At 57.6% G+C, this 24,376-nt stretch overlaps 7 protein-coding genes across 7 annotated transcripts; all 7 read left to right on the top strand.

Annotated features, from left to right (window-relative positions):
• Window positions 1-1,172: 1,172 nt before the first annotated feature.
• Window positions 1,173-4,640, top strand: JKF63_07582 (uncharacterized protein; the record flags this gene model as incomplete). The annotated part of the gene is made up of 2 exons (XM_067903518.1): window positions 1,173-2,802; window positions 2,866-4,640. The coding sequence occupies 2 exons, from the start codon at window positions 1,173-1,175 to the stop codon at window positions 4,638-4,640; spliced, it is 3,405 nt and encodes a 1,134-aa protein (XP_067759950.1).
• Window positions 4,641-5,918: 1,278 nt separating this feature from the next.
• Window positions 5,919-8,873, top strand: JKF63_07581 (uncharacterized protein; the record flags this gene model as incomplete). The annotated part of the gene is made up of 1 exon (XM_067903517.1): window positions 5,919-8,873. One exon carries the CDS (start codon window positions 5,919-5,921, stop codon window positions 8,871-8,873), a length of 2,955 nt encoding a protein of 984 aa, XP_067759949.1.
• Window positions 8,874-10,684: 1,811 nt separating this feature from the next.
• JKF63_07580 (uncharacterized protein) lies at window positions 10,685-11,353 on the top strand (the record flags this gene model as incomplete). The annotated part of the gene is made up of 1 exon (XM_067903516.1): window positions 10,685-11,353. One exon carries the CDS (start codon window positions 10,685-10,687, stop codon window positions 11,351-11,353), a length of 669 nt encoding a protein of 222 aa, XP_067759948.1.
• Window positions 11,354-12,656: 1,303 nt separating this feature from the next.
• JKF63_07579 (uncharacterized protein) lies at window positions 12,657-14,060 on the top strand (the record flags this gene model as incomplete). Its single annotated transcript, XM_067903515.1, has 1 exon — window positions 12,657-14,060. One exon carries the CDS (start codon window positions 12,657-12,659, stop codon window positions 14,058-14,060), a length of 1,404 nt encoding a protein of 467 aa, XP_067759947.1.
• Window positions 14,061-14,778: 718 nt separating this feature from the next.
• JKF63_07578 (uncharacterized protein) lies at window positions 14,779-16,425 on the top strand (the record flags this gene model as incomplete). The annotated part of the gene is made up of 1 exon (XM_067903514.1): window positions 14,779-16,425. The coding sequence occupies one exon, from the start codon at window positions 14,779-14,781 to the stop codon at window positions 16,423-16,425; it is 1,647 nt and encodes a 548-aa protein (XP_067759946.1).
• Window positions 16,426-17,762: 1,337 nt separating this feature from the next.
• On the top strand, window positions 17,763-18,899 carry JKF63_07577 (uncharacterized protein; the record flags this gene model as incomplete). The annotated part of the gene is made up of 1 exon (XM_067903513.1): window positions 17,763-18,899. The coding sequence occupies one exon, from the start codon at window positions 17,763-17,765 to the stop codon at window positions 18,897-18,899; it is 1,137 nt and encodes a 378-aa protein (XP_067759945.1).
• A 1,718-nt stretch (window positions 18,900-20,617) lies between these two features.
• On the top strand, window positions 20,618-23,950 carry JKF63_07576 (uncharacterized protein; the record flags this gene model as incomplete). The annotated part of the gene is made up of 3 exons (XM_067903512.1): window positions 20,618-21,217; window positions 21,248-21,711; window positions 21,751-23,950. 3 exons carry the CDS (start codon window positions 20,618-20,620, stop codon window positions 23,948-23,950), a joined length of 3,264 nt encoding a protein of 1,087 aa, XP_067759944.1.
• Window positions 23,951-24,376: the final 426 nt, after the last annotated feature.

Raw genomic sequence — 24,376 nt, 5'->3', positions numbered from 1 at the left:
TTCTCTCTTCCGTGCACTGTCCTATGTGTATGTGTGTATCTTTGTTTCTACTTCCTCCCTCCCTCCGCCTTCCCTTCCGGATTTCGGTGCTCTGTGTTGCACGTCTTCTCCTGGAAGGCTTACGTGTACATTCTTGGAAGTATCCCCCCCGCCCCTTCCCCCTTCCCAGCGGCATTAACTGGTGTCAGCAGCTTCGAATAGGAGCAGCAGCCGTAGTAGTAGCAGCGGCGCCGGCGGCAGTATTGGCGGTACTGAGCGCTGTTGTTTTTATTTTTGGTGGCCCCTGGAAAGCAACAACAAGAGACGAAAAAAAAAAAAAAGCATGGGAGACTACACAACACGAAGCAGCCAAACATGCGCGTATATACGGGGGAGGGGGGGGCCTCCCCATTTTTCTTCTCTCTCAACAGCCAACAACAAACATATATTCGATATCTGCACATGCAGACATGCCACTTTTTTTTCCCCCCCCCTCTGCGTGTGGTGTCTCTACTCGAGCGTTCCTTCTTCACTCCCCCCTCCCCTTCCCCTTCCCCTTCCCCGTCCCCCCCTCCCCTTCCCCCCACATACTCGCTTGGCGCATGGGCTCACACGCTCTCAAGTTGTGGGGATACGCATGCATACACGCAAACAGGTGTATACATATCCGTATATATTGTTTCACCGGTATATATATATATGTGTGTGCCCCCCCCCTCTCTCTTCCCCTCCCCCGCACATACATACACACAGCGCCACAGCTATATCGCGGATAATAGTTACTCATACCAAACGAGGGAGTAAAGTAGGGAGGACGTCGGTCAGTGAGTGAGTGAGTGACTGCGGTGTTGGAGGTGTCGAATGAACGTGTGCGCTCTTGGCCAACACTCCCCACTCGTGCTGTTTTCTATTTCACGGCTTCCTTCCTCTTCTTTTTTTTTTCTTCCATCCTTCTCTTTTTCTTTTGATCCTCCTTAAAGATAACTTGGCCCCCTTGACAGTGCGTGGCTCACAACGCCGTGTTGTGATCTGCCGAGAAGCGCAGGTCTCGTCATTCGTGTCGGTGTGTTGCTCTGCCACACCACGCTGCCGTTGCTGGCGTCGTCGCCGCAGTGTATTTTTATTATTTTTCTAAGAATTCGAGAACTCCCTTCCTCCCCCCTCCTCCCTCCCCCCCCCTCTAAAAAAAAAAAATGGCTCCAGTTTTGGTGTGGCGACGGGGAGGAGGTGTTGGTCATGGACAGAAGGGTTGCTGCTCCCAACTGTTGCACCGGTCGGTGGCGATTACGGCTGTAGTGGTGATGATTATTCTCGAGGACGTGGGCTTCGCTGCGCACGCCTTCAATGTCTGCTCGGCCATCGGTCGCTGTAGCGAATGCGTCTATGATCAAACCGATGGACTCATGCCACCTCCGCTGATGTGCGGCTGGTGCGAGAGCACGCAGACGTGCAAGGAGGTGAACAGCACGGTGCTGTCGTACTACCGCGCCACGTTTCCAAACAGTAAGGTCGATGGGAATGGCGAGGAGACGATTGAGCACACCCCAGCGGAGATCGCCGCGTTCCGCGCGCAGTTCTGCGAAGATTTTCGAGAGCGCAGCTTCAACCCAGTCTGCCCAGACATGTCTTGCGCTGCCTCACGGACAACGAATAACATCTACATATGTCGTGCGTCGTCCATCACTGCGCTCGTGTTCGGCTGCATCTTGTTTGCCCTTTCGATGCTCATGTACGTGTGGATGCAGACGATACGCCAGTTGCCATGGAAGTACGAGCCCTTTATATCAGACCTACTGGCTGGCCGGCACAGGGCTCCGGACGTGGGCGGTGGCAGCGGCCCCTGGGAGGGGAACCATGATACCCACAGCACGGTTGCGGCGCCACACATCCCAGCGCTGCCCGCAGCGCAGAGGCCATACAACACGGCAAAGCCGTGTCGTGACCGCGAAGGCGTCACTGAGGGTTTCGGAGAGCGCGACGGCTGTGGTGGTGGTGATGGTGAATGCAGGGCGAGCGACAGGGAATCCTCAAGTCCAGCTGCGTGGCAATCAGGACAGGTAGCTGTTCCCCTTCAGGGTACATCCTTTGGCGCCGCGTCGACAGTGACGACGACAGCGGTGAGCGGCCACTGCCCCATCTGCAAGTGCCGCCAGCCCGTTCGACTCGGGCCCGGTGATGTCTGCTTCTGGTGCAACATCGCTCGTTTCGCCTTTGTACCGTTTTCTCTTGCCCTTCTCAGCTCGCTGATCGTAATTGTGCTGAGCTTCGCGGTGTCACTAAAGCCGTGGTTCTCAGATGTGTACTTTGCTGAGGTGCTGATCGTAGCGTATGTTTCACTGGGCAGCTTCCTCTGGTACGTGGTGCGGTACCACCGCCGTGTGCCACTCTTCTTCTCGGAGCCCGAGGCAACATGTGAGGCGAGCGAGGCGGATGTCTTGCACACTGTGCAGCGCCAGCGGCCAACGTTACTGTCGCCGTCGGCAGCTGCCAGCGCTCCACCTGTGACGGTTGCTACGGCATCCACGACAGTGGGGTGCAGCACGCCTTCGTTGCAATGTCCCTTTGAGGCGAAGTCGAGGCTGCTGAATGACGCACGACGCAACATGGCCAACACCACATACGTGGCGCTGGCGCTTCGGCTCTGTGGGCGGCCGCTACTCGACCAGTTCCCAGAGTTGAGGAGGTACCACACTCAAATTGAGTCGATGCGCGTTGCACCAGCCACCATGTCAGGGGGTGGCACTCGCGTGACAGCGATGCCCATGCCAATGACTGCTGCTGCTGCTGGTGCTGGTGCTGGTGCTGCCATGATGGACTCTGGGGGAAAGGGCGGGGCTCCGGAGGGGGCAACCGCAGTGATGAGCGCCGATGAAGTGACGGTCACAGCGCCCGCCATCTCGCACTCTAGTGAAATCATGTCCAACGCTGTCGCTGCTGCAGGCACCCCCATTCAGGGCAACACCACTGCCGGCGTAAGCACGGCCTCGAGTATCGCCGCCGCTGCCGCTGCGTCCTCAAATTTGTTCTTACCGTCTCAGACGACGTGTCTGGCGCAGCACCCCGCGACTTACTCAATGCTGTCGCCGTTGTCTGCCCCGACCTCAGATGTAGGGAGGATTGACATGATGAGCGGAAAGCCAATGTCCACATTGTTCTCCGATGTCCGAGGAGCCACGACTGCAGCTTCTGCTTCCGCTCCTCCGCCCGCTGCGTCATGCTCAGCTACCGCAGTGTTGGTGTCGCCTAGGGCGGCGCTACCCGAGCGCGTGGCTCGTCAGAAGCGGGGCGAGACAGCACAGCTGCTCAACTCCGACTTTCTCTCTCCGCAGTATCGCAAGGCGCTCAAGGCGACCCTATCCACGGGTGAGTATATCACGTGGTGCTCCAAACCGCAGATACGCGGAGTTCTTATGGATAATGAATGGCTTCTGTTGGGCCTGCTCGCGGGCGTCCTGTTCGGCATCTGGATGCTGTTGCTGTCCTCGGTGAGTGACAGGAGTTACGCCGTTGTGAGGCTCAGCGGCTCGACCGCTGTGGCGGCATGCGGGCTCGTCGTCATGGTAGGTTTTGCGGTGCTCCTCATTGTGGTCATCCGCAGCTGCTGCCGACTCTACGTGCTCACGAATGAGCGGCTTATCACGCTGTGCGAGGGCCTTGTTGAGCTTGGGGTGACCTCGACAGACTTGAGTAGCGTGCGCTTCGCCGCCTTGTACGGCTACCGCAGCATCTGGTCCCGCGAGCCAGTGATGGAGTTCTCATGGGAGGTGCCTGCATCGGAACGAAAGATGCCGGTCATCAAGAGCCACAAATTTTCTGGCATCGTTAACGTACACGAGTTCCTCTACTACTTCCACCTGGTTGCGCCGCAGATGCCGTCCCATCTGCAGCAAATCTCTGAGTCCACACGAACCTGCCGCACCGAGTGGCGCCTGCACGTCGTTCTAAGTATTGGATTGTTCATCGCCTCGCCCATCATCACAGTGTATCCGCATGCCATACCAGACTTTCTCGCCGCCTACCTTTACGTGGTGGTGCTGTTGCTCATTTATTCGACTCTTCTGCACGGACTGCGGATGCAGCACATGACATGCGCGCCGCTGAGCATCGCTGCGTCGTGGGTGCCAGGTAGGATGTGGAACGAGATGAACGGTGAGATCTCCCAACAGCCGCCGCCGTCGTTGATGGCGCAGTCGCCGAGCTCGTACGTAATGGATACTGCAACACCGTCCAGCATGTGCAACACTAAGGGGTCACAAGGGTTTGGCAAGTTACACGTGCCACGCTCTTCCTTGCCGACTGAACCAAACAGCAGAGGTGATCTCTGCGTGATGGACACCGAATGCGGTGGTGCGAGGGGTGCTGCGTCGACGGTGCGTGTCTGCTGTAAGGCATCGGTTTTGCCATCGTCGCGGATGCGGCCATTGCCATCAGGCCCGGGTGGACTCAAGAGTGACCACAGCGGCGGTGCCAGCTCCGCAGATGCCGTGGCCAACGGAACGGTCGTTCCCGAGTCTCCTACTGAGAAAAGGTGCACAACGAGCACGCCCATGTGTAGCTCTGTTGTCGTTGTAAACACCGCTACCCTTGTCTCTAGTGAGTGTGGGGAAGGGCGACTTGGCCAACTGCAGCACGGGGAGTCTGCCCCACCGGGGGCAGCGTGAGTGTGCCCTTCATAAGCAGCCGCCTTCGGGTCTTTGGAGGGCAGTCTTGGAGTGTGAGGAGTGACGCCCACCTCAGGGGGGGGGGGACACGCTGGCCACTTCAACTGGCAGGCTTTTTGATCCCATCCGCTAGTGCCAGAGTCCACCTCCTCGTCCGCGACCCCCCACCACCACCACCACCACCAGCGGGATGCAGGCCTTATCCCACCGTCGCTGTGTGGTGTCAGGGGGGGGGGCCGCATTTGCAGAGAGTTCACCCAGCATGGCATGTGAGCGCAGACACACACACACACCAGGCGCGGGCGGCGTACACAGGTCATCTGCATGTTTTTTTCTCGTTGGCTGCTCCCTCTCTCCCCCCCTCCCCCCTCCCCTCCTATATTTATATATTATATATATATTTTTTTAGTACGAGGAACTCAAGTGGAGGTTCGAGTCGTCTTAGTTGTCGCGTATCTCGGCGATCGGTATAAATTGACAGAGGCACTCGCGTTGAGGGGAGGGGGGCGGGGGTTGGCGCCGACTACGTGGCCTGTGACTCATTCTGTCTCACTACGCACCCTCCCCTCTCCCCAACGAAAAAAAAAATGAATCAAAAAAAAGGGGGAGGCAGACATCTCCTCCTCCCTCATTGAATAGTTGACGTCTCAAAAAAAAAGGGGGAGGGGCAGACTTCTCCTCCTCCCTCCCATTCTTTCACCGATTATGAAAAGTTTTTCTTGTATGTATGTATGTGTGCTTCTCTCTCTCTGTGTGTGGTGGTGGTGGTGGTGGGGGTGGTGCAGGTGTTCAAAAAACAAAAATGAGGCAGAGACGGAGTGAAGGGGGTGTGCGCGGCGTGCCTTTTTTTTTTCTTCTTCGAGACGTACACCCACGCATATCCTCCCCCCTTTCTCCTCTCTTCTCTTGCCCCCCCCCCTTTCTCTTCTCTTCTCCCCCTTTATTTGAAAACAACAACAGCAACGAGAGATCGTGTCGGAGCACCACCAAAGCGTTGTCTTCACAATCACATTTGCTTATTTTTGTCTGCGTTTCACTTTTTCCCCCATCCATCGTGTGCCCCCTCCTTCATCCATCGTGTGCCCCCACCTCCCCCACCCTCCCCCTCCCCCTCACTCCGTCTCTGCCTCATCTTTCCGAACACCTGCACGCATATGTGTATATACATATTTATCTAAAATGCATACACCCATGCAAAAGTAAGCGATGCTACCCATTCGACGCTCTCTGCGCCCGTGGCTGGGATCGCTGACCGTGCACCCGGTCCGCTCAGCGTTCATGCATACCGCCGTTCTTCGGCGAGCTAGTACACCATCGACGCATGTCCCAGACACCACTAACGACAACCTTGACAGTAGCGATGTCCACAACGGTGACGTTGCCGAGGCGGTCCGGCCGCAGCCACCGGTGTCGCAAAGCGCGAGCCCTGAGGTGTGCTTCTACGACACGTTCATCTTGTCCGAGGTCGATCTTCATCTTATCCTCCTCGAAGAGGCACACTATAAACACGGCGTATGGCTCAACGTCCCTCCGCAGTTGGCACCGTGCACTCCGAATGCGGGCCCACCCGCCGTGCCGGAGCCGATTTATCCACAGGCACAGCAAGCGCGGCTAGAGGCGATGTCTGCAGCCATGAGGGCTGTTCTCAACCGAAACCAAGGTGGTGCTGGCGCCGGCAGCACTACCGTCGCGGAGCTCATTAGGGATTCCTCGTGCCTTGCCTACGCCCCAACGCACGACCCGCCGCCTTTCTCCACGACCGGCACGCGCTCACTATGGCTTCCAGAGAAGAGTCTGACGCTCTCTGAAGTAGCCGCAGCAGCCACGGGTGACCTGAGTACCGCTGCGCTGACCTCTGCTTCGACCTCCACGACCGCTGTGGAGGCGGGTGTGTGCACTGCACAAGACATTAACACCAGGTCTATTACACAAAATGAAGTACAAACGCTTGCAATTCGCAAGCCGGTAGATGCGTCCATGACCTGCCACTGTAGCGAGTGCGGTCGGCCGTTCCGACGACGTCACATCGCTGAGCAGCATGTACAGCAGCGTCACCGACAGAGCAGCAACGGTAGCAGCAGTCACCAAGCCGTTGTGTTGGATGGCCCGGGACCAGGTGAGATCATGGGGTACGAGGACAGGGTTGTCTCTGTGGCCACCACGGCGACCACCGCCCCCGCGCCTGCACCTGTGCCAGCTCATGAAAGACGCTCTTTGCTGGTCGCTACTGCGGCGAGGGCGAAGGCTGACGATGGGGGCGGTGAGGTGACGACCGTGAAGGGCCTCACCGGCGCCCAAAGTGCGGGCAAGTCTCCCACCCTCGGTCTCAATGCTGCATACGACGCAGCCCCGCGTGTTGAGCTTCCCGAGGACGCTCTCATCGACCGGTTGCTCTATGAAGTCTGGGACGAGGTGGCACTGGCCCGAGATGACATCGAGAAGCCATCGGACCTCCCCAGAACACTGTCTGGCATCCGGGAGCACACGAAGCGGGGCTACGACAGCGGTCATGGGCGCCTGTACATCCCCAGCACCCTCTTCGTCGAGGGTACGGCCGACAACCGTGCTGAGCTGGACGCGACAGCGGCAGGGCGACCCGCTGCGCGAGCCACTCCCGAAGGCGCCGCACCCGGCATCAAACGTCGGCCTTCGTCTCTGCTGACATCATCCGCGAACCTATCCAAGCTGCTACTGACGCAGCGGCGCAACACCGACGGCACGCTCGGGGCTGACGGTGACGGCGCTGCCAACGGTGGCGGCATTGGCGGCGGGTCTCTCGGCGCGGCACCAACCGCGCAGGAGTTGTCGATTACAGAGCTCAGCCGCCACTACCCGAATCCCTTCGGGGACAGCCCCAATGCGACATTGGTGGAGTCGGAAAAGGAGCCGATCAACCCGTTCGTTGATCTCGAAGGCCAAGCGGCCGCAGTCGCCGCTGCGGCACAGTCCAGTGCGTCACTCGGCGGCGTTGCTGCGGACGGGGGGGCTGCTGCCCCGGCCCAGGGAGCGAAGAGAGAGAAGTGGCTGTCGCGCTGGACAGCGAGGCCGTATGCGTGCCCGCTGTGCCAGCGGCGAGCCTTGCCGGACTTGATGGCGTTCATGGCGCCACTGCTTCCCCCCTCATCACTGACAGCAGGCGGTGGTACTACCACCGCCTCCGAGACGCCGACAGGTGGTGCCGGTTCTGACGAGCATCGGGGCGCGGGCGTGCGCGCTGCGGGCTCTGGCCAAACTCAGGTCTCTGTAGCTGCTGCAAGCGCCTCCTCGTCGAGGCCAGCAGCGGGGGGTGGTGCGCCGCTGTTAGGCTCTGTCGAGCCTCGACCACTGGTTGAGGATGTTGAGGCGTGGAGTTGGTACGATGAGCGGGTGCCGCGGTTTCGCCTACTGGATTCCCTCGAAGATCACTTACAATCGGAGCACCCTGGCTACTCCTCTTCCTGGACGGGTGAGGCGGCCGCTTCGGCGGATGGCGGCTGCAGTGGTGGTGGCGGTGGCGGTGATGGCGCAAGTAAAAATGAGAGCCTCTCGGATGTGGATTGGCGACGCCTCTACAGTGTGTTCACGCATCACCAGCTGTTCGCGAGAGCCGAGTTGCTGGCGGTGCATCAGGCGTACCGCGCCATGGTCTCTGAGGAGTGTAGCGCGTCTGCCGAAGCGTGTATTCCCGTGAAGGGCAGCGTTCACGATTGCTCGAATGACGTTGGCAGCGATGCCAGTCAAGGGATCGCCGAGGATGCGGCTGTGAGTGACCGGACCACTGGCACAGAAGATGCGTCCACTGGCGAGTCGTCGTCTAGGGCGGCGCCTGTCACCGAGATTCCACAGGTGCATGTACGATCGGCTGTGAACACGGTGCTGATCGGTACGGTGCGGGACGTGCAGGAGGGCTTTGTCGGCGCTACCCGCATCCTGCAGTACGTTTTGGCAGTGCGCAACACATCAACGGAGTCGTCGGGCTCTGCGTCTCGAGGCACGATGGGGAGCGATGTGAACGCCATCACGGAGGACGAGGGAATCTCAGACGCGGAGGAGGACCTGATTGTCGTGCGTTGTATCGGTGACCTCGTCCCCGTCGCGCTGCTGAAGCAGCAGGTTCGCTTGGGCTCCATCCTGTTCGTTGCTGGATCGCTGCGCATGAACCGAAACGTTGACACCGTGTCTCGGCGGTCGCACGCGTACCCGTATGTGCAGGTGGTCCCGCCTCTTGGCTGCGTGCGTGTTTTGGGGGCTTAGCACATTGTATTTTCTCGACATAGTTGCGTGTGACTGTACGATATACCGTCGCATCGACGCTGTCCACGGAGTACACTGCCGTCCTTTTGGATCATGACTTCTTTTTCTTTTTTCCCCCTCTCCCCTCCTCACAGCTTTGTGTGCTCTCTTCCTGCCGTCACATTCTCTTTGTGGATGTCGTTCCACTGCTCGTTTGTTTTCTCTCTCTCTCTCTCTCTGTGTGTGTGTGTCATGTCATGTCATGTCGGCTTGCAGAGAAGGGGGCCTCTCATACAGGTTTTGGTTATAGCACCACTTTGTCTGGGGTGGTGGTGGTGGTGGGTGTGGGGGTATCCTCGAGGGGACGGCGTTGATGATCGTAGCTGTGGTGGTGGACGACGACCGAGGACGACGGCGTAGGCGAGAGGGTGTGATCGGCTTCGCCTTGTGCTCGAAGTTTGAGAGAGAGAGAGAGTGGTGGGGGTGGCATAGGAAGGGGAGATGCGCACGCGCACCGCCTGCATGCAGGCCCCCCTCCCCCCCCCTCAGTTGGGATGTTTGAAGTAGTCAGCGGTGTCCATGGGAGAACGGCTGAGGGATGAACGTACGTGTCCCCCCCACACACACACACTTTATGCTGCTGCTTCAGGCTATTGTGTAGAGAAGTCAACCACACACACACACACACACACACACACACACACACACACACACACACACACACACACACACACAGAGAAGATGTCACGGTGGGGGGGGGGGGTCAAATGGAGGGGTGTTGACAGTGACCGCACACTTCCTCAGCCGTCACGTTCTGCGGACACGTTGTAGCTAACAGAGGCAATCTGCCCACATCCAATGAGAGCGCGCTAATCGATCTTCGCCCCCCCCCCCCTCTCTCCCCCCTTCTTCTATCCTTATTTTGTTTCATGGCAGGGGTATCGTCACGCTTTCTCTCGCTCTCTCTCTCTCACGTACTCTCTTCGTTGCGCAGGAGGGTATACATGGACTCCTCTCTTCCCTCTTCTCCTCTTCGCCTGTCCTCCCGTTCATCTCGCTCCATCGCTCCACATTTGTTTGCTTTGGTTATAGAAGTGAATATGTCTGCGTGTAGGTGAAGAGCAGAGTGACAGAGGAAGCACTTTGAAAGAAAAAAAAGGGGAGAGAGGAGAAAAAGGGGGCGGGGGAGTGCACTGAGAGTAGTGCAGCGCATGTACCAATGATGCATGCTACCCTCCCCTCCCCTCCCTTCACCACCACCGCTACCACCACCATGCCTCCCTCCCCCTCTCTCTCTCTCAGCCTCTCCTCTTTCTCCATTTTATACAAACTGATTTTTCTTTTATTTTTTATTTTGGTGTGTCGTTATCACCGCAGTGTATTTTCACAGCATACACGCTCACACGAATTAATCGAATTACACAAAACAACAACAACAACAGGACCTGTCGAAGCGAGAGAGTTTCAAAGATCCACGTATCCCACACACGCTCCCTCCCTCCCTCCCTCCCTCCCCCCAAAAAAACAAACAAACAAACGATCATCGCAGTCGTTGTGCTGGATCTCTTTCCCATACGAAGAGGAGTCTGTTCTTGTCGAGATCCTCCGAGGCATCATCCAAGGGCTCTCCATCTATCCCTGTGTGAGGCGCGGTGGTGCCTTCCATTACGAGAGGCAAGAGGAAAAAAAAAGGGGGGTGGGGTTGTCCTTCTCTGCATCCTTCGTGCGGCGTCCTCTGTACGCGTTTTTATTTTTACCTCTCTCCCCCCATCCCCCCCATCCCCCACTCCTTCTTGCTGCCCCCCACCACCATCACCAGGCATATCTAGTCAATGTCAGGACTCTCCCTGGCTCAATCGCGTCTGCGTGAGGAGCGCAAGGCTTGGCGTAAAGATCGACCCTTCGGCTTTTGGGCCAAGCCGCTCGAGATCGCTACAGGCACTGGCCCTCTTGCTGGTGTCAAGCATACACGTGAGGGGACGCAGCTGGTGCTGCACACCCCCTCAGGTGCGACGGCGAACAACGCTGCCGGCTCCTCTTCTGCGAACTCATCGTCGATCGCGACGTCGTCGGGTCCTGGTGCTGCGGTGGGGAGGGACTCGGCGGCGGCGGTCGTCCCCGCTGGGCTGGACTTACTTCACTGGGAGGCGGGCATACCCGGCAAGGCCGGCACGCCGTGGGAGGGCGGAGAGTTTCGTCTTCGTTTGGATTTCACCGAGGACTACCCAACAAAACCCCCAAAGTGCGTCTTCACGCCAGTGCTGTTCCATCCCAACGTCTACCCCAGCGGCACCGTGTGCCTCTCCATCCTCAATGAGGAGAAGGATTGGCGTCCCAACATCACCATCAAGCAGATATTGTTGGCCATCCAGGAGCTCCTGGACCACCCAAACATCAAGGACCCAGCGCAAGAGGAGCCGTACAAGGTGTACATGCGTGACGTTAGGGAATACGAGGCGCGTGTGCGCGAGGAGGTGCAGAAGCATCATTGGAAAGGATAGCGTGTGCCAGTTGTTCACATTGGTGGCGGCGAAGCGGGGGGTGGGAGGGGGAGGGGAGGGGGCGGCGGGAGAAGGGGGTCAGGGCACCCAGTGATTACGACTCTCCCTGTATATATATATATATATATGTGTATATATAGTAGTTGATGGACACGCGCAGCTTTTCTGCATTGTTTGACCCCCTACACTGTTTTCGTTGTCGGTCGTCGTTATCCATATCGGTTGTTGTTCTACCCCCCTTCCCTCCCTCCACTCCCTCCCTCCCCCCAAAAAAAAAAAAAGAAATAGAAGTGAAGTGCGCGCCATGCCTCATTAATATAAAGACGAATCGGATGATGATGATCATCATCATCATGAGAAGGAGGAGGAGTGGGGTCGTCAGCGACACAGGTCGATGTGCATCCTCCCCCATCCCCCATCCCCCATCCCCCTCTTTCTCTCTCTTTTCTCCTCCAAATCTCTGTGGATCGACTTGATTCCTTCCTTGTCGTGCGTCTCTTCTTTAATGCCCTGTGCATCCCCTCTCCCTTGCGCGTTCGATACAACAGCCGCTCATGTCATGAAAGGGAAGCCACAGAAGAAGATTCGCAATGAACATCTATCGGTGGTGTGGGGAGGGAGGGGGGTGGGTGGGGTGAGTGAGTGGGCAGCAGCAGCAGCAGCAGCAGCAGGTATACAAACAAGAGTGCAGGCGGCCCATTCAGTGTGTCTTTTTTGAAGGGAGCGTCGGTGGTAGAGCTACTCATCATGACCAGAAGAAAGCCCAAGGGAGGGAGGGAGGGAGGGAGGGGCGTGTGACAGTGGAGGTGTGGGCGGAGGAGTGGGGTCGGGGCAGCGCATTCGATTCACTGCGGAGGTGTCACATCCCCCTCCCCCCCCTCCCCCCCTGCAGCGTGGGCGCTTTGCATTTTGTTGCATTGTCTTTCGTGCCTGTAGTCCACCTACCTAACGTGACCTCTCTCTATTTATGTTGTGTATATGTCTGTGTGTGTGTGTGTGTGTGTGTGGTCAACGTTTGCCCATCATCGTCTCCCACACCCATCCGCGGTCTCGGTGACGTTTCTGCGCTTCGTGCTTTTTTTTTTCCAACACACGTTCCTTAGTGCCCCCCCTCTCTCTCCCTCCCTTCCTTCCTTCCTTCCCCCGCACACACACACACACACACACACTTACACGTACGCGTACACCCTCTCTTGTCTCTCGCCATCATTTATCGGTGCAGATACATTGACCGACTGCACAGCAAAAAAAAAGAGTGTGCAACAACAACCAACGAATAAGGCAAACACACAAACAATTCACCATGGGTCGTGCATCCAAGGACAAACGCGATATTTACTATCGCAAGGCCAAGGAAGAGGGCTACCGTGCTCGCAGTGCGTACAAGCTGCTCCAGATCCATGAGGAGTTTAATATTCTCGACCCGGCCGAGATCCGCACTGGGGCGGTGGACCTTTGTGCCGCACCCGGCAGCTGGTCGCAGGTGCTCGCTCAGCACTTCAAGAAGATCAGTGCCAGCGCGACTGCGGTGGCGGCGGGCGCTCCGCCGGCACAGACGCCGCGCGTGGTGGCGGTGGACCTTCAAGAGATGGCCCCCATCGACGGCGTCACCATCCTCCAGGGGGATATCACGAGTGAGGTGACTGCGCATGAGATTATTCGACTTCTGAACGCGTCGGACTCAACTGGGATGGCGAACACCGAGGATGAGCAGCAGCAGGAGTCTTCCAGCAGTTGTGCTCTCTGCTCGGCTCACATTCCCGCGTCCAGTGCGTCACCGCGAAAGGCGGACATCGTTATCTGCGACGGCGCCCCCGATGTGACGGGCATGCATGAGCTGGACGAGTATCTTCAGCATCACCTACTGCTGGCAGCGTTGCACATCACCACATTTGTGCTGCGGACGGGTGGCTGTTTTGTGACAAAAGTTTTTCGTGGTCCCAACACGGCGTTCCTCATCGCAAAAAGTGAAGTATTTTTCCAGCAGGTGCGCGTCGTGAAGCCCAAGTCATCACGCAACGCGTCAATGGAGAGTTTTCTCCTCTGCCAGGGCTTTCGCATGCCACCGGGGTATGTGCCTCGCTTTGTCGACACGGCTGTGACTGCCGCGGCGTCGTCGACCCCTGTCCGTCAGGGCGGCGCTGCATCCACGGGCGTCGGCTGCGAGGTATGCGTACAGGGTGTTAGGGGGGAGGAGGAGGAGGAGGAGGAGGAGGCACGTGTGTGTGAAGATCGCGGGGAGAGAGTGGCCATGGACTGCGGTCCACTCCGTGTCAGCGGCTTCACACCGGACGCGCCATCGTACTGCTACGAGACAGCCGATGGATCCTCTTTGCACACGGGAGTGGGGAGGCGCGCCACTGTGGTGGCAGCAGAAGACGTTGCCCGACCCAGCCCGCGCAAGTCTACAGCGCTTGCTGATATTGTCTTGGCGCCGTTTCTCTCTTGCGGTGATCTTTCCGGCTTTGACGCGGACATGTGCTACGACAGGAATGAGGAGGCCGGCGTACTTGCGCCGGTGCAGCCGCCCCTACAGGCGCCGTACTTGGCTACCGCTGCGGTCGCTGCTGCTTCACCGTTATCCTCGGTAGGTGTCGCCGGTGGACGTCACACAGAAGCGGGTGTGTCACAGAAGAAAAAGATGCGTGTGGAGTCGTCGACAGATGCCGCTGATCACAACAGCAACGACGACGAACATCGGGAGTAACCCCTTGTAAGAACGTCTCCCTTCTCCCCATCACCCTGTTCTCTCGCGGGGGCTGGACAGCATGTGTGTGTGTGTTTGTGGTGTGTGTGGGTGTGATGATAAAAGAAAATAATGTATATATATATATATGTGAAGTCCTTCGAGTGTCCCCGGTTGTCAGTTCTCAGTACATTCTCTATACACCACCTCTACATCTCTCTCTTGTTCTCCCTCCTCCTCTTCCCCTCTTCCCTGTTCTCCCTACAGTTCACATCACGACACCCTTTACATCCCCTCCCTCTCCCCCCCCTCCTCGCGTGTGTGTTGCCACCACTCTCCACTGTGATATAACAGGATCGGTGCTCTTACATCTCCTCCCTCTCTCCCCCCGTCCCCGTCCCCGTCCCCGTCCGAGCAGTTTTGCATGCGTCATTGAAGGGTGTGTGTGGGAGGACTCCAAGAAGAGCGCAGCGACACCCCCCTCCCTCCCCCCCAAACAAACAACAAAAAAAAGGGAAAACGAACGCGATCCATTCTGCAAGCTCGAGCGTCGCTTCGGTGAGCCCCTATTCTGTTTTTTTTTTGACTCGTCTTATTTATAAGATAGACACACGCACTGTGTCTATCTTAGTCTGTGTGCTCACGCTGGGTATTGAGGTGTTTGCGCTCTGTGACACCCCCCTCCTCCTCCTCCTCTTCCATACCCTCTCATCCAACAAGAGAAAGGAGTGTGTTGGTCATGTCACTAGCTCGCTCCGTAGACTGCGCCCAAACCCTTGATGTGGCGGAGGACCACTACGGCAAGGGTGACCGCGCGACCGCGCGCAAGCTACTGCAGTCTATCGTTGCGACAGATGTTGAGGTGGATGACGGAGACTCGATTCGTGCAAAGGAGCAGGCGGTGTACCGGTTGGCAGAGCTGCTGACGGTCACAAAGGACGGCGAGGCTGCGATCCGACTTCTCTCGGATGTGCGGGCGTTCTTTCACGTTCTACCGAAAGCGAAGGCGACCAAGATGGTTCGTAAGCTGTTCGAGCACATTGTTCAGTGCGGTGTGCCGCTGAAGCAGCAGGAGGTTGTGTGCCTTGAAACAGTAGATTGGGCCCGCAAGGAGCGTCGCACCTTCCTGCGTCACCGCCTGCAGCTCCGCTACGTGGAGATTCTATTTGCTGAGAACCGCAAGAACGACGCCCTGGTGTCGCTGAGCGCGCTGCTGAAGGAGGTGCGCCGCTTGGATGATCGTACTCTGCTACTCGATATTTATCTCCTCGAGAGCAAGCTCTATTACGCCGTCATGGATATTCAAAAGGCCCGGGCAGCACTTGTATCGGCACGCACAACGGCAAACAGCATCTACTGTCCCCCGCTTTCGCAGGCGGAGATCGACCTCCAGTCTGGCGTGCTGCACGCGGAGGAGAAGGACAAGAAGACAGCGTACTCGTACCTCTACGAGGCGTTCGAGGGGTTCCACCAGCTTGGCGATCAGGCGCGCCAGGCGCGCCGCGCTCTTCGCTACATGATTTTGTCCAAAATTTCTACGGACAGCCCCGATGAGCTCTCTACGCTTCTCTCATCCAAGAGTGTGCTGGAGTACAAGGGTGCCGACGTGGATGCGCTGCGTGGCATTGCGGATGCGTACAACAAGCAGGATACGAATCTCTTTAACGAGATTTTGTCCAAGTGCCGTGTCGATGTGGAGAAGCCCGGCGGTGGCGGCGGTGGCGGTGGGGGCGGCGGCGGCAATGACACGAACCTCCTCGCTGATGAGGTGGTGCGTCGGCAGGTGAACGACATGTACAACACGCTGCTGGAGCGCCACTTGCTGAAGGTGGTGTCGCCATACAACCGCGTGCAGATTGCTTATGTGAGCAGTCTTCTAAAGCTAGATGCCATGGTAGTGGAGCAGAAGCTGTCGCAGCTCATCCTCGACCGCAAGCTGCGCGGCATCGTTGATCAGCAGCATCGCTGTCTCATCGTGTTTGACGACGAGGCAACGGAGGGGTCGAGGCGAGGCTCTAACGATGGCGTCGACGACTTCTACGAGAATGCTGCGGACGCTGCCGCTGCCGCCGCCGCCGCCACGCCGGACCAGCCCCAGACAACACTCTATCAGGACGCCCTCACGGCGCTGGAGTGCTACAATACTCTCGTCACGGCGCTCTTCGACAAGATTAATGGCAAGTTCAACGCACTCGTCGAGGAGAACATCGCCAAGCACAAAGGCCCCAAAGCGAAAGAGAAGAGGGAAAAGGAGAAGGACGAGGAGGACACGAAGCGCAAGAAAAGGCAAGGCGGTGTCGACGGCGCCCAGGATGCCGCTTCCATGGACCAGGGTAACCAGAAGGACAAACTGGGCAAGGACAACACGCAAAAGAAAGACCGATGACACCAAGCGTCATGTTTTATCCAGACTTTCTACCCGGCAAGTGACCCCTCCCTCCCTCCCTCCCTCCCTCCCTTCCCCTTCTCCTCCTCCACATTTCACAGACAGAGATACATATAGGTGAAGGAACAAGGCAGGGCTGAACGCCACGAAGATGGTGCGATTTATGTGTGTATGTGTGTGTGTCTGTGTGTGTGTACTCGTATATATATGTGTATACGTGAATGTGATGAAGAGAGGATGATGGACAGAGGGAGTAGAGTGAAAAGGGGGGGAGGCGGCTCTTGTTCTATATTTTATTGATTTATGTAGTGTTCACTTGCCCTTTCTCATCTTCGCTCCTCAGTGACGTTATTCACATTGAGGGGGGGGGGAGGGGGTGACTTCTCGTCGTATGTTGGTGTTTGTTCTCCCTCTCCCTCTCCCCCTGCCTCCCCCTCTTTCCCTCTCCCTCTCCCCCTGCCTCCCCCTCTCTCCCTCTCCCTCTCCCCCTGCCTCCCCCTCCCTCCCGCCCCACCACATCGTCATCGCCTCCTAGGCAAACAGAAACAAGCCAAACACAAACAGCAACAACAACAAAAAGAAGGGGAAGGAGGATGGAGGGTGGTGGTGGTGGAAGAGTTGTGTACACACACGGGAGAGAGAAACCTCGAGTGAGTTTGCCAAGAAAAATAAACGAGAAGCTGCAAGGGGAGGGGAAAAAAAGGAAAGGCTGGGACCAGGAGGGCGGTGGCAGGAGAGGTGTGAGGGGTGTGGGGGCGGTGTTGTGGTGAAAAGAAAAAAATATAAATATATATATGCAAGTGGGTGGTGTGTGTGTGTGTGTGTGTGACGGAGAAGGTGTTATACGGCACAGTAGATGGCGATATGTCGCACATGCGTGTTGTGTTTGTGTCGTTCCCCCCCCCCCCCCAAAGAGGAGGGTGAGGGGGGGGGGCGGACGCAACTGCTTTGGTAGTGTAGCATCAGTTCGATGGTACGGCCGGCTCTTCTTTCTTTCCTCCTCTCTTCCCTCCGGTCTTCTCTCCATCGCAAAACCTTTTTTTTTCCAAACGCTCGCCTTCTCTTGCTCTTGTTTGCCTTCTCCCAAATCACTATTGTTGTTCGCAGAAACACGCGTTTCCCTTCCTTGTGTTGGACCCCCCCGGCTACTCTCGACCTTTGTGTGTTGCCGAACGCCGAAGGAGCACGCGAAGAGTCAAGCAAAGGCGGCAGTGACCGTGAACCACAACCAATATTTTTATCACACGCGCACACACACACACACACACACAGACAAACAGACAACACCGATCTCCCCCTTAAAAAAAACACGGTATTGAAGAGGGGAGGGGGGGCGGATGGCACATGTAGACACCACAGCCCACCGCAGCGGCGGGGGTCGCAATGGAAACGGCAGCGGGGATGAGGCGAAGGTGAAGAAAACAAAACCAGAGGAGTACGAGCACCCGTTCTGGTACGTCTATCGACAGCGAGGCGTCAGCTACTGGGATTACAAGAATACAGAGGTGGACTTCAACTTGAGTTTGGTGCCGTACGAGTTGCTGCAAAAAATCGGACGCGGGAAGTACTCCGAGGTGTTCCGTGGTCGGAACCGCAATAACGGCTGCCTGTGCGTTTTGAAGCTCCTAAAACCGGTCCGTTACCAAAAGATTCTGCGTGAGATCAGTATTCTGCGTAACCTCTGCGGTGGCCCCAATGTAGTTCGCCTTCTTGACGTGCTGCGCGACCCCGATTCTCAGACAGTCGTGCTCGTCACCGAGTACGTGCACAACCCCACAACGCTGCGCCACCTTCTCTATTCGAATAAGCTGTCCAATTTTGATATGCGCTACTACATGTACGAGATTCTTCGCACGCTGGACTTCGCGCACCGTCGCGGCATTTTTCATCGTGATATCAAGCCGTACAACATCATGATCGATCACGAGCGGAAGAAACTACGTGTGATCGACTGGGGCCTGGGCGAGTATTACATCCATGGGATGGCTCTCAACTGCGGCGTCGCGACACGGCACTACAAGGGGCCTGAGCTGCTGGTTGGTTACCGCCACTACGACTACTCGCTAGATATTTGGTGCCTCGGGTGCGTGCTGGCAGGCATGCTCTTCAGCAGCGACCCGTTTTTTGTCGGCGCCAACAACGAGGATCAGCTCCTGCAGCTGGTGGCGGTCTTTGGAAAGAAGGCGTTGCATCGCTACCTTGAAAAATATCAATGCCGTATCCCGCGCACCGTTGAGTCGCAGCTCCATCACCTCCCGGAGGAGCCCGTCGACTGGCGTCAGTACATCAAGAAAGGAACTCCCCAGGAGTTGTGGTGTGACGCGACTGCGTTGGACTTGCTCAATAAAATGTTACAGTTCGACCACCAAGACCGCATCATGGCTCATGAGGCGATGCAGCATCCCTTTTTCGCTCCTGTGCGTCAGGCCCTGGAGATGGACCCACAGCAGCAGTACCCGGTTGCGCAGCGCTGAGAGGTGAAGAGGTCTGCAAAAGACACACATGCGCGGCGGCCACACACACACACACACACACACACACACACACACACACACCAGCAGCGCCATACAGGAGGCTCCGCGGGGGGGATACGCAAGATGACATGCACTGTTGTCACTCTCTCTCTCTACGCCTGTATATGTGGTGTGCGTATGTGGAGAGTGGCGTTGTTGACGACAAAGAAAGAGAGAGTGCGAGTGCGAGTGCGAATGGACCGGGATCGGGTGGTGGTGGTGGTGGTGTTGGTGGTGGTGGTGGTGGGAGTCGTCTCTGCGGCACAACTAAACGATTGGAGGCCCCTTTTTTTTTTGTTTCGGCTCCTCTTTTTCTTCTCCCCCTCTTTTTTTTCCGTAATGTTCACCACCACTGCGAGGGCTCTTGCGTGTGTTCGTTGCGAGCGACACGGCGTCGTCTGGTGACTTTACTCCCTCCCTTTTTTTCTTTTTTTTTGACGGGCGCACATCTTTTGAATTTGTGCACCCCTCCGAATCCCCCCATCCCACAAATTCCTCTTCTTCTTCCGCTGTCGTGTGCCCGTCCCCCTTTCACGCTCCGTGTGTGTTTGTATATGTTTCTCTCTCCCCCTTTTCTTTTTTTTGTGTGTGTGTGTGTCTGTGTGCCTCTCCCCCATCCCCCGCCCAACCCCCCCCTCCCTCTTTTTTTTTTCTTTGCTCCTACACATTCTTGAATCACTTTATTGCCGCGGTCTGGACAGATCGATGGTTAGTGGGGGTTGTGGGGCGGTTGGTGATGTTTGTGTGAAGGGGAAAGAGGGAGGGAGGAAGGAGGGGAAGGGGGGGGGGGCGCGTTGCGGTGACGCTGACTGTTGAGCAACGCCGCTATTGCTCGGGTGTTGGTGCTCTCTGTCGGTGGTGGTGGTGATGGTGGTGTGTGCATGTGTGCGTGTGTTTGTCTGTCTCTCTCTAAAAAATATACAAATATCCAGCGAACGCTGGTCTGTCAAGGTGTCGCGCGCGCGCTCCTTCCCGCCTCCTTTTTTTTTCTTCCACTCTCTCAGCTTGTCTCTGTCTGTCTGTGTCTGTGTCTCTCTGTCTGTCTCTCTCTCTTCGCAACAACAACGAATATGGAGGAGGCGGCATCGATCTTGAGGTAAAGAGATCGCGTCCACTCGGTGTCCCTCTCCAGCTCTTTGATTTATGTTCGCGACGAGACGTTGTGAGTGTGGGGGATGGGGGTAAAGGTACCACTGGTCATTCTCGTATGCCCTTTGCCGCTGCCGCGGTGTGCGTGTGCGTGTGCGTGCGCTTGTTGGGGGAGGGGAGGGGGTGGGTTGAGTTGTGAGTGGAGCAGAGGGTGAAAAAAGATGCGGGGCGCAGCGCGATACCAAAGAGAAGTCCGCTTCCTTTTCGGAGTGCCACTTCACTGAGCTGCTCATGTCCGTACGCCCATGTACGCGAGCGCCTAATACACAAATGACGCTCCCCTCCTCCCCGGTTCCACGCCTTAAAAAAGTGAAGGCAAGGCCACATGCCCAATCGCACGAGACTGCGGTCATGGATTGACCTCCCCCCCCTCCCCCCTCTCTCCCCTCTCTCCCTTTTCCTTCACTTGTATTTATCTTTACTCATGACGTGTCTCATGTCTCTCTTTGGAATCTACCGTGTCCCCCCTCTCTCCCCTCTTCGTCTTGCATGGCGGCATCTTCTTTGTCCAAGTTTGATGTCCCAGCTGTATGATACTCAGAGCTTACGTTAGGGCTCTGACGCCGCTCGGGAGTGGCTCCTCTCTCACTTCCTTTAGTTGGAGCGACTGTGCCACAGGGGTAGCAGCGCTCCGCCTTCTCCGTCGTGGGTATGCAGCACGCAACTCCAGTTATGATGCACACCGGCAGCGGCGAGAAGAGCACCGTCAAGACGGGGAGCACTGCCGTTCAGCGTCGCCGTTGGGTAGCGCCTCACGAACCACTGCCGGCGTAGCTGCGAAGGCCGTGTCGCCATCTCTGCACGCCCGTAACGCTTTCACCACCTTCCTCCGCTCCCGCAATCAGCCGTTTGTCTCCGGCGACACTCGCTCCGTGTCGCAGCCGGCCAACGACTCTGGAGGCTCTGGGTTTTATGCTGCTCCTCACCCGCTTTCTTGGCTCCGTTCAAGCGCCTACGCTCTCGGTAGCACCGCTCGAGATGATGTTACAACGGAGAGGAAGGAGGAGGAGGAGGAGGCGAAGAGCCCCACAAACGAAGGCATGTCGTGTAGCACATTGATCACTCCCACAAATGGGCTGCCATGGCCGTCGTTGCCGCTGTCTTCGCGATTACCAACCGGTGCTGTTTCTGTGAGTGATCTTGAGGCGCAGCAGCAGCAGCAGCAGCAGCAGCAGCGGCACGGGCTGCTCCAGGGGGAGGCCAGCAAACGCGGTGTCTGTAATCTGCCGGTCCTGAGCGAATGGTCGTTGTCCCCTCCGAAGGCATCGACAGGGGGGACTGGCCAGAAGAGCGGTTTGCGGAGCCGCGGGCCTCGGTCTGATGGCGATCGTGAGGAGGTTAACCGCTCAGAGGAGAGTCCGAAGGGCAGGTGGTGTGCGCAACGAGACTGTCGGCGGGAACGCAATGGCCAGCAACCACCCCACTTCCCACCGCGTCGTCATGATGCCCTCGAACTTGCGCGGCGCCAAACCTCTTTTTACATGGCACATCGATATCGTCTCGAGTACGAACAGGCGTGTGTGCAGGCGTATCGAATCTTGAAGCAGGTGGAGTGGAGCCTCGCTCGCTGGGCTCGATGGCGGCGGCGGCGGCGGTGGCAGCAGCAGCAGCAGCAGCAGCAGAAGGGGGAACGGCATCACGTCTCGGCGTACAACACTAACAACGGCGGAAACGACGACGCTGGGGATCACCTGTCCAAGGAAAAGGCGCTGCGGCGAATGAAGGGACACCGCAGTACCAAAGAGCTCGACAGTACGTTCTCGGAAGAAGACGTGGATGCCGTCGAGTCACGCTTTTTCGAGTACGCCGGGCAGATACAGCGTACACTGCATGCGCTCACCCCACGTCACTTCGATGCTGTCCGCGACTACCGTCTGCGAGAGCAGGCGCGTGGCGACTCCCTGTCCGCTGTGGCTGCCCCACCATCTCGCTCGAGACCTTCAGAGGACGCGGCTCCTCCTCGCAGTGAATCACCGGCGGATACTCTTCCGCAGCTACTGCTTCTGCGTTTACTTTGGCGCCTGCTGCACATCCAGCAACTCTTTTTTAGCATTGGTCGATGCGCCTCATTGCCCCGCACCGCTGTCGACGTGTATGTGCAATCTTCCAACTGCCAATACGGTGTTCGTGAGGCACTGCGCGTGCTTGGGGGAGAGCTTGCCCGATCGGCCTTGTCGGTGAGCGCCCCACCCCACCCCCATTCCTCTTCTGATCAGTTGGGGGGCGAGGACCCCGGTGGCACAGCATCGCGGTCTGCATCGTCGTCGTCGTCTTCTTTTCTTCACCCCTTTTCAAATAAGGAATGCTTCCAGTGCTTTTATGCAGCCCTTTGCATCCCGAGCGAGGAGGCCCCCGGTGTTCCGCTGTACGATCCCTCCGTCGGCGACGACGACGACCACCGCCATCACCCCACTTCTCGACACGATGGTACGCTTGGTCAACGCGCAGGCGCATCCACTTCTTTTGGCTCCCGTAATATTGCACTGGAGCGGTTCCAGAGAAACTGCATCGCCACGAATCCAGAAACCACGCGCATGCCGCTAGAGGAGTGGTGTGTGCGCTGGTGGGTGGATCAGTACGCGGCTCTTGACCCCACATGTCCTGTGCGGACACCACCGCTGTCGACAGGGGAGGCCATGGATGTAATCCAAGCGTGCATGTATGCGACAAGGGATGTGCAAGTGGCGCCAGCGACAGGTGCGGCTAACGCCACACAGCAGCGACATCAACGGCACCAGAGACTTGTAACGCCCTTTATGTACTTCGAGACACCACCGCAGGGCACCAACAACAGTGGCCGCCCAAGGCACACGAACTCGACATCTGCGTTGGGGTCTGGAGGTGCATGCGCCCCGGAGGAGGGTGAGGCGTCGCCGCCGCTGCGTGTGCTAGACCGTCGGTATCGGCCGCAGCTTTCTGGTGCCTTGTGTGTAAATCGTGTGGCGCTGCGCATACCATATCACCTTGGCCAGCGCTTTGTCGAGGTGTTTCTCAAGTATTTGCTCTCGAGTGCGTCTTGTGCGCCAACGCCGGAGGAGGCGAGGGGGCCGTCAGCGCGGGCAGCAGAGTCGGTGTCGGCTGCTATCGGGCATCTTTCCCGCTGCAGCAACCGTGATGCTGTGCGCGACGTTGCAGTCCTCTGCACCGCCATCCTCTTCTTCGAGGTCTTTTCGCCCGACACAGCGGCCTTCATGGCGCACGCGGCGCCACTGTGTAGAGAACAAGTAGAGCTGCTCAGCGGGCATGAAATCAGCTGCGTGCTGCTCGCGTATGCATCACTGCAGCGCTGGGAACGGGCAGGTGGCTCTCAGAGCGGTAGTACCTCTACTCGGGCGAGGGATTCAAACACGCATACCGAGTCAGGAGCGGGGAGCAGCCGCTGCGACCCGCTGCACGATCCTATGGTAGCAGTGCAGAGTGCATCCACCGCTTCTGTTAGTGCTGCCGCCGCAGCTGCTCACAACTCCAGGGCATGCGACAAAGCGTGGCATAAGGATGCACCGGAGGCAGCCGCAACATTGGATTACTCTCCGCCAACGCCCTCGCAACAGCAGCCGGGCTATCAACGCACCGATGAGCACAGCAGCAGCGGGCCGAGTGGTGCAACAGAATCGTCGTCCTCGTCGTCGAACGAGAGGACATCGAAGGATCCGCAGTCGCCATCTCAGGAGTCGTGGCATCTCTTCTACGTCACCCTCGCCTCCCGCGCTGGTCAGCTCAGTGACACGCTCAGTGAGGATGACGTGACGCGTGTGCTGCGGGCGATGGAGCTGACCAGGATAGAACACGAAGACCTGCGCCGTGCCCTGGAGTCGTCGCTGCGAATGCGCAACATGGGGCGACGTGTTCTCTTTGAAACGTGAGGTGCCGGTGATCTTTCTCTCCCTTTCCCCGTGTTTTTTTTTTCTTTTTACATCGGTTTCGTAGGCGCAGAGAGACCAACCTTCACATCTCTCGCGTCCGATGTGCTGCCGTGTCGCCTCCTTCGACTCAGAATGATAACCTCCCCCCCCCCCGAAAAAAAAAACAAAGAGTAAAGATGATGATGCCGCCACTGCCTGTCGCCCCCCCTCCCTCTTCCAGAGTCGATTATCACAGTAGCGCCAACTGATCTACTACTTTATTTCCCAGTTTACATGTCACTCGTCCATGGTGGTTTCATGGCCAGCGATGTCGATTCGTGAGTCTGTGTTGCCTCGTGTGTGTGTGTGCGCTTGCGTCTGTATGTGTAATGAGTGTCTGCAGCGTTCAGAGGAGGAGGAGGAGGGGGAGGTAGGGTGAGTGTGTGT

This window comes from Porcisia hertigi, chromosome 2 (assembly GCF_017918235.1).
Source record: "Porcisia hertigi strain C119 chromosome 2, whole genome shotgun sequence".
Lineage (NCBI taxonomy): Eukaryota > Euglenozoa > Kinetoplastea > Trypanosomatida > Trypanosomatidae > Porcisia > Porcisia hertigi.
Note: the sequence above shows the minus strand (reverse complement) of the source record. Positions and strands in the feature narration are given on the sequence as shown.